Source organism: Pipistrellus kuhlii, unplaced genomic scaffold (genome assembly GCF_014108245.1).
Source record: "Pipistrellus kuhlii isolate mPipKuh1 unplaced genomic scaffold, mPipKuh1.p scaffold_m20_p_25, whole genome shotgun sequence".
NCBI lineage: Eukaryota > Metazoa > Chordata > Mammalia > Chiroptera > Vespertilionidae > Pipistrellus > Pipistrellus kuhlii.
The window spans coordinates 1246525-1255231 of record NW_023425524.1 but is presented as its reverse complement, the minus strand read 5'-3'; the positions used below and the strand labels follow the sequence as shown (position 1 = coordinate 1255231).

The window sequence follows — 8707 nt, the reverse complement described above, 5'->3', positions numbered from 1 at the left end:
CGTGGCCACGCCCCGCGCCCGCCCCGGCAGCCAATCCTCGGCCGGGAGCTCGGAGCGCGGACCAATCCGCAGTCGCATCGTGCTGTGCGCCCGCCTCCTCTGTGGAGCAGTCATTCAAAACAGAGAATGGCTAGATGCTGCAGGTGGAGATGCATGGATTCAGAGTGAAACCGCTTTTATTCCTGTGTGTTCTCTACATTCAATTTTTGTGTGTGTTTTTTTTCCTTCTAAATAATAATAATAACAAAACGTAAAAGCTTGTGGTGCTAACTGGTGATAAGTTCTCTAAGTATGCGCGGGCAGGCGGAGTAGGGGGGGCGGAGGAGAGGGGAGGTGAGGGTGTGGGGGATCCCCAGGGCGATGGCGTCACAGCTTGGGGCCCTGTTCTATCCAGAACCCAGGTGTCCTGCTCCCCTATGCATCGCCCTTGGGGACCCCGAAGTCCCTCCTCCTCCCCCCTACAAGCGCCCTGGCAGGGCGAACCCAGGCATGTTGACAAAAGTCCAAAAGGATTCCACGTTTGGGAGATGGGGTTCATTTTTAGGCATCCTATCTAGAGGACACAGAGGGATTTTAGGGTTTGGTTTTCATTCACCATGTAATAGAGTAAACGAGTTCTTCCCCCAGGTCTTATCTCAGGGTGTGTTGTCCCAAAGTCGGTTGAGAATTTGCCAGAGAACAAACAGCCTGGCCGGGCTCAGCCACCCCGGCTGGCTAGCGAGGAGCCAGGATCTCCTGCTCAGCAACGACAAGTGGCAGTAGTTCCTCACGTAAGTGCTTAGGGGACGCTCAGGAGGACAAGGAATGGTAGAGCACTCGGAAATGGTAAACTAGGGGCCCTATTCGGGGCAGGGGTGACTTGCTAAGTAGAAACGTAAAACCTCCATCAGCACCTGCCTCGGTGCACGTGTTTGGTCAGAAGCCTCCGTGGCCCGTGGCCCGTTGCCCAGCGCCTACGGCTCCAGCCTCCGGGGCACGGGCGCCCCGTCCGAGGCGCAGCTGCACGTCTGCACCCGCATGTCGGGCAGGCTGACCACCCGGGCGCTGGCCCGGCCGCCCTCCTGGACGCTCACGATCATGGGCAGCGGGGCGGTCTCCGAGGCCACGCACTGCCGCGGGCCCAGGAAGGGCCACCGGGCGGCCAGGGCGGCCGGGGGCTGCGGGCAGGTGCCCACGCACTCGTAGGCCAGGAAGCCCGGGGGCTCCAGCACCCAGTTCTGCGCCCACGTCAGCCCCTGCAGGTCGATGTACGTCTCCCGGCGGCAGCAGCGGGTGCCCTCGGTCACGGGCGCCTCGGGGTCACAGTTGCCCTGAGCTCTGTGGGGGGCAAGGAGAGGTGGGGTCAGAGGTCAGTGGGGAGGGCTGAGGTCAGGAGACCCTGGGCAGGGCCCAGTGGGGCATCTGGGAGGGAGACTTGTGATCTATCTCTTGTGATGTTAAAAAGGCTGGATGCTTGTGGTAAAGGGCGAATGAATAAACATCTGAAATATAAATCAGCTGTTGTTTATTAAAGGTCTCCTAGTGCCCTAACCGGTTTGTCTCAGTGGACAGAACGTCAGCCCGTGGACTCAAGGGTCCCAGGTTCCATTCCGGTCAAGGGCATGTACCTTGGTTGCGGGCACCTCTCCAGCAGGGTGTGTGCAGGAGGCAGCTGGTCAATATTTCCCTCTCATCGATGTTTCTAACACTCTCCCTCTCCCTTCCTCTCTGTAAAAAAATCAATAAAATATATTTTAAAAATAAATAAATAAATAAAAAGTAAATAAAGGTCTCCTAGTATGCTAGGTACTGACCTAGGACTTCACATGTTATCTCAGCTGGCACCTGCCTTTATCCTGACATACACCTTACTGAAGGCCCAGCATTACCCCTATGACCCCGAGGACACTGGGACACTTTAATAAACGTGTGAAGCGACAGGCCAGAGGCCCTGAAGCCAGTCACAGGCAGGGCTTCCGTGGAATGCAGGCTGTGTGATCCCACAGGCCTAGAACTTGTTGCCTGAAGAAGCCAAGATGTCAGGGGAAAGCTGTTCAGCTTGGCATCATGCTAATAAGTTTCCAAAGACTTAATCAGGGGGGCCTGGCTGGGTGTGGCTCAGGGGCTGAGTGTCCACCCAGGAACCAGAAGGTCATTGGTTCGATTCCCGGTCAAGGGCACATTCCCTGGGTTGTAGGCTTGATCCCCAGTAGGGGGCGTGCAGGAGGCGGCCAATGGATGATGCTTTTCTCTCTCATCATAGATGTTTCTATCTCTTTCTCCCTCTCCTTTCCTCTCTCTCTCAAAATCAATAAAAACATTTATTTATTTAAATATATTTTATTGATTTTTTTACAGAGAGGAAGAGAGAGGGATAGAGAGTTAGAAACATCCATGAGAGAGAGTCACCGATCAGCCGCCTCCTGCACACCCACTACTGGGGATGTGCCCGAAACCAAGGCGCATGTCTTGACCGGAATCGAACCTGGGACCTTTCAGTCCACAGGCTTACGCTCTATCCACTGAGCCAGGCCAATTTCGGCAATAAAAACATATTTAAAAAAAAAAAAAAGAATTAATTGTCGAAAAGGGTAAAATGAAATTAGATGATTGGCATAATGTGTGTGACAGCGTGACAACATAAAAGCCCATCGAAAATATCTGAAGGTATTTGCCAATAAAATGGTTGAATACAAAGTTCTACCGTTAGAAACGCACGTGCAGTGGGGATATCTTGCCTCCTGGGCTGTCTGCTCGCCCACCCGGCAGCCCCCTCCTCCCCCGGGACCTACCCGAAGTGGCCGAGGTCCAGCGTGTGCAGCTCCAGCTGGGGCTCGCCCTGCGCGCCCTCCGCCGGCCCCCGGGCGGCAAAGCGCACCAGCCTGTGGGCGCTGGAGGCCAGCGGGCCCAGGTGCTCCCGCTGCACCGACACCCGCAGCAGCAGCGGCTCCCGGGGCCGGCTCAGCTGCTGCCAGAAGCTCACGGCCTCCGTCACGTCGAAGGCCTTCCAGCCGCTCTCGTGGACGGACACCAGCCTGCGGCAGACACCGGGACTGAGGGCTGGGGACCGGGGACACCTCTCCCGCCTCCCATTCCTCTCCCCTCACCCCTCCCGCCCTCCCCTTTCCCTCCTCCCGTCCCCCCCCAGCACCCCGGGCACCTCACCTGGAGTCCACGAGGGCGGTGCGGTTGGAGCCGTCGGCCCGCACCTGCAGCCACTCGATGGAGACGCGGGCCAGGTCGCTGCGCGGGGCCAGGCGCTGGTGCTGGCGGAGGGCGGCCGGGGGCACCGGCTCCTGCAGGAGGCGCAGCTGGGCCTGCACCAGCTCGCTGTTGGGGGGCAGCCGCCGCTCCATGCCGAACACCAGCAGGTGCGTGGAGGCCTCGGACACCAGGAACCGGCCGGCCACCTCTGGGGACCACAGCAGCGTCAGCCGGGGGAGCAGCCAGGGGGGCAGAGAACAGCCCTATTCTGTCTCCCCGGTCACCTGCAGAACCCCCTGGGGCCTGGGGGCCTATAACCACCTCCACAGCCGGAAGGGCAGCCCTGGCCCTGAGCTTTGGGGTCCGCTGAGCCTGGAGGGTCAGAATCCTCCCCTTAGGGCACTGGGCGCGGAGGGGTGAACCCAGCCCCAGAGGCAGGGGCTGAGCGGGTAGGATGCAGGCCCCTGTGCCCCTTAACAGCAGAGTGACTGCACTTAACAGGATCTGCCAGGTCCCCCCATACCCCCTCACAGCAACCCACTGGCATGTTCCCAGCACTGGCAGGGAGGGCAGACTCGGTCACGGGTACAAAGAACCAAACAGGGTCAAGGGGGTGATTTGCAAGCCACGTGCTCAAGGACAGGCCATTGGTGGCCATGCGAAAACGGACCCCAAGGAGCCCCAGCCTCACCCAGGCCTCTGAGCCGAGCCTGGGCTCCCCCATCCCCACCACCACCCCCACCAGCTCCCTCCTTCCACCCTATTCCTCTCCGAGGCCTTGGCTTTGGCAGGGGCCAGCCCGGCACGCTGGGTGGGGACCTCAGCGCAGAGACCCGCCCTCCTTACAGTCCCTGGTCCCCCTCGCTGCCCTGGGACCAGGGCCTCCTCTGTACCCATCTCCATCCATCACCCACAGGAAGGAACAGCTCCGCGCCCCGAGCTAACGAACGGGCCAGCTGAGAGGTTGAGGGTCAGAATTCTCACCTTGGGGCACTTGGGTCTGTCTAGGGGCACCAGTGGGGTGAGTCTCAGGCCCAGAAAGGGGCCCCAGGCAGCCTTCCCAGATGGGCACATCCAGTCTTAGCACACACACACACACGCACAGACATGCATGCACACACACGCACACATGCATGCACACGCACACACAGGGGCCAGGAGCAGGGAGGGCCTCACCTCGGAAGTTCTGGCTGAACCGCTTCCCCCGGGAGGGCACGCCGTGGCCGCGCTGCAGCAGGGCCACGTACTGGGCCCGCACGTGGGCAGGGGGCACCGGCCGCCCCGCGTCCCGCTGGCCCGGTGCGGGCGGCTCGCTCAGCTGCAGCTGCTGCAGCAGGCTGCCCAGGACCTGCTCCTCGGTCACGGCCGCCCCGGGCCGGGCCAGGCCCAGCGCTCCCAGCGCCCAGCACAGCCACAGGGCCCTCATGCTGCCACTTGGGAGGACGGGCAGAGCGGCTGTGTCCCCTGACGAGGCTCCGGGAGGGTCCCAGCAGCGGGGCCGGCTTTATAGCCAGCCCTGGGCTGGGCCCGGGTGGGGAGAGGGAGGGAGGGAGGGAGGTCACACCCCTCGCCCTCCTGGGAGCTCCTGGGCCAGACAGGGCCCTGGGCCTGAGGAGGGGCTGTCTGCAAAGGGCACAAAGGCCGTCTGAACCCTGGCTTGGGCTTCTGGCCGCGGCTGTCTGGCGGCTCAGTGATAGCTTTAGTGCCTGCTGAATTGTGCTGGCCCTCTCCCAGTCCTCCTTGTCCATGGAAAAGCCAGTCCACGCTGCTGGGGAAAGGTGAGGCCACCAGCCAGCCCAGACGCTCATGTCTCTTCCCTGGAGACCAGCCTGGGGTAGCTGTGCCCGCTGGGAGGGACTCGGGGACACACCTGACCCCTGCCCGCTCACAGCAGCCCTGCCTTCTCCCTCCATCTCCATCCCCCCTCTCAGGGGATCGCGTCCGCCCTGTGACGGAAGGAGGCTGGATGCTGTCGGGACAGGGATCTGGCAGCTCGGCTCCCGGGAAGAGCCAGGGACCGAGATTGTGGCAGTGTCTTTGCGGTCACACTGCCACCGAGGGCGAGGCCCCGCAGGCAGGGCACCTTCTGGGCAGAGCACCGTGCAGGGAGCCTGGCCGAGGGCCCCACCACCCGCACTCAGCTTGAGCCCAGGTACCAATCATGGGCAGAACCTGGAAAGCAGAGGCCAGGGCTGCCCAGAACCCTGTCCAGAGTCATTGGTGCTGGGGTGGGCGGGAATCCCTGTGCCTCCTCACACACAATTTTTTGGTTTGTTTTAATATGTTTTATTGATCTTACACAGAGAGAAAGGGAGAGGGATAGAGATTTAGAAACATCGATGAGAGAGAAACATCCATCGGCTGCCTCCTGCACACCCCCCACTGGGGATGTGCCTGCAACCAAGGTTGACAGGCATGGAACCCGGGACCCTTCAGTCTGCAGACCGATGCTCTATCCACTGAGCCACACCGGTTTTGGCCACACACACATTTTTTTTTTTTAACCAACGTTTGCTTTTATGTATTGTATGTTTTAATGGATATCAGGAAGGAATGAAGAGGGAGAGAGAGAGAGAGAAACATCCATGATGAGAGAGAATCATGGATCGGCTGCCTCCTGCACGCCCCACACGGGGGATGTGCCCTGACCGGGAATCGAACGGTGAACCCCTGGTTCAGGGGTTGACGCTAACCACTGAGCAACGCCGGCCGGGCTCAAACGCACATCTTGGGCCGGCTGGGCTCTGCTATGCTGCCCGCTGGCTGTTGGACCTGATGGCGAGTTCCTTAACTACTCAGCGCTCCGGTGTCTGCTCCTCTGGAGGAGGGCAATGGTCACGGGGACTCCCGCAGAGGGCCAGTGGGAAGAGTGAATGGATAAGCATGTGTAAGAGGCCTGGCCCGGTGTTCGCCGTCCTTGTCACCTGCCCCGCCACTACATTATCTGGCCGAAACCGACTTGGCTCAGTGGATAGAGCGTCAGCCTGTGGACTGAGGGGTCCCGGGTTCGATTCCGGGCAAGGGCATGTGCCTTGGTTGCGGGCACATCCCCAATGGGGGGCGTGCAGGAGGCAGCTGCTCCATGTTTCTCTCTCATCGATGTTTCTGGCTCTCTATCTCTCTCCCTTCCTTTCTGTAAAAAAATCAATAAAATATATTTTAAAAAATTAATATATTTGGGGGCGGAGGGGTGGGGGGGAGAATGAAACTGTGGACAGGGAGAAATAATATTAACACCGCCGAAACCTGTGTGGCTCAGTGGATAGAGCGTCGGCCTGCGGACTGAAAGGTCCCGGGTTCGATTCCGATCAAGAGCATGTACCTTGGTTGCGGGCACATCCCCCAGTGGGGGGTGTGCAGGAGGCAGCTGGTTGATGTTCCTCTCTCATCGATGTTTCTAGCTCTCTATCCCTCTCCCTTCCTCTCTGTAAAAAATCAATAAAATATATTAAAAAATAATAATATTATTAATACCGGTAAGTCATCGTGGCCAACAGTTCTGTGCCCAGTATTGAGCATCTTACATACTTTAACTCTTTCTCCTCACCGTGGGCCATTATCGTACCCATTTCCTAGATGAAGAAACTGAGGCACGAACCCTTCCCTAACTCACCCAGGGCCACCCCGCTTGGAAGCTCCAGAGCTAGGGTTGTCTGGAGCGAAGGTCACGGATCCTAACAAATACCAGGTGGGACAAGGGAAGAGAAGACTGAGGAATGCTGACAGCTGAGCCCAAGAGCGGGACCTCAAGGGGGAGACAGAATGGATGGTGACCTCCCCTGCCCGCCGCTGCCCCCTCCTTCCCCTCCTCTGTTTCCAGGGAATCTGTGTAACAAGGAATAACTCAGGCCGAAACCGGTGTTGCTCAGTGGATAGAGCGTCGGCCTGCAGATGCTCCCAGGTTCAATCCCAGTCCAGGGCAAGTTCCTTGGTTGGGAGTGTGCAAGTACCCAGTGGGGAGTGTGCAAGAGGCAGCTGATCAATGACTCTCTATCCCTCTCTCTTCCTCTGTAAAAATCAATATATATATATATATATATATATATATATATATATATATATGTATATATATATATTTTTTTTTAAAGGAGGAACTCAGAGCCCATCATGGGGCTCAAACAGGCCCTTCTGCTCGCTCTCTCTCTCTCTCTCTCTCTCTCTCTCTCTGTGACAAGCGTAGGATTCTTCAAAAGGCGGCCAATGCTTTTCTTCGGAGGTGATGATTAGCGGGAAAGGACTTATGGGTGCAAACATTTGGGCCTCGAGCCTGGCCAAAAGGTGCAGAAGCATCCCATTGACAGGCGACCCAGGGCCCGGGCGCTGTCCCAGGCTGGTGTTCCATAAATATGCAAAGCCCCCGCCGGAGAGGAAGCCCCGTGGCTTATCACCGGCCAGGGGGTGCCCAGGATCTGACACCCAGGCCGCGCTCGCCAGCATGGCCCCTCGACGGCCCCAGCAGCTAGGCCCCTGGAGCTCCCTGGGGTCTGTGCCGGCTTCCGCAGGGACCTGCCCTCACCGGGCGGAGGGGGGCGGGGGGCGCAGGCCTCTGGGGCTGGGGCTCCACCCCCCCCCGAGGAGATGCCGGGAGCTCAGGGCCCACGGGAGTCCCCAGCGGCCAGGAGCCCCTCGGCCCTGGGAGTGACTGACCCGCTGCACAGGCACCTCCTTCTCCAGAGCACAGGGTGGAGGGGAGGGTCCGTCCCCACAGGATTCTCTGGTCCCCCTCACTCCCCCCCACTTTGAGATTTCAAAAAATATATATTTTTGCCGAAACCGGTGTGGCTCAGTGGATAGAGCGTCGGCCTGCGGGCTGAAGGGCTCCAGGGTTGTGGGTTCCATCCCCAGTGGGGACCTGCAGGAGGCAGCCGACCCATGGTTCTCTCTCATCATGGATGTTTCTCTCTCTCTCCCTCTCCCTCCCTCTCTGAAATCTTGATTTCAGAGAGGAAGGGAGAGGGAGAGAGAAATATATATATATTTATTTTTATTTTATTTTTTTAGAAAAAGGAAGTGTTTGGGGTCTTTATTTAGAAGTTTTTTTGGGGGGGTTGTGACCGGGGATACGCCGTAGGAATTGAACGTGTCTCTCCCGGTGAGCCGATGGAAACACTGGTTTCCTCTCTACGCTGTTCCCCTGCCCTGAGAAGCTAGCCACCACTGTCGGGGAGGATTACTGCGCAGATGATGGGTTCTTTGTAGAATCAGAGCTGAAATGGGCCATCAGGACATGGTCCTGGCTCCCCCACCCATGGTTAGAGCTAAGACGACGGAGGCTGAAATGTGAGGGTGTCCCCAAACTCACACCCTGGATGGGTGTCTGCAGAAAGCCTAGTCTCCCCTAAATTCCTCCTACACCCCAAGCTGTTTCCAGGTCAGTCTCCTCACCCCCAAAGCCAGGCCGGCTGGGGTGGGGCAGGGCTGGGCTGGGCAGGGCAGGGCAGGGCAGGGGAGGCCAAGAAGCAGACAGACACGACAAATCCCCGGACCCCTGTGGCTCCCCGGACACAGGCTCCCCGCCCCAAAT

At 58.8% G+C, this 8707-nt stretch overlaps 1 protein-coding gene across 1 annotated transcript; it reads right to left on the bottom strand.

Annotated features, from left to right (window-relative positions):
• Positions 1-45: 45 nt before the first annotated feature.
• LOC118727634 (left-right determination factor 2-like) lies at positions 46-4668 on the bottom strand. The gene is made up of 4 exons (XM_036453450.2): positions 4360-4668; positions 3145-3391; positions 2772-3014; positions 46-1317 (listed from the first exon to the last, which is right to left on the bottom strand). Exons 1-4 carry the CDS (start codon positions 4607-4609, stop codon positions 954-956), a joined length of 1104 nt encoding a protein of 367 aa, XP_036309343.1. The 5' UTR covers positions 4610-4668; the 3' UTR covers positions 46-953.
• Positions 4669-8707: the final 4039 nt, after the last annotated feature.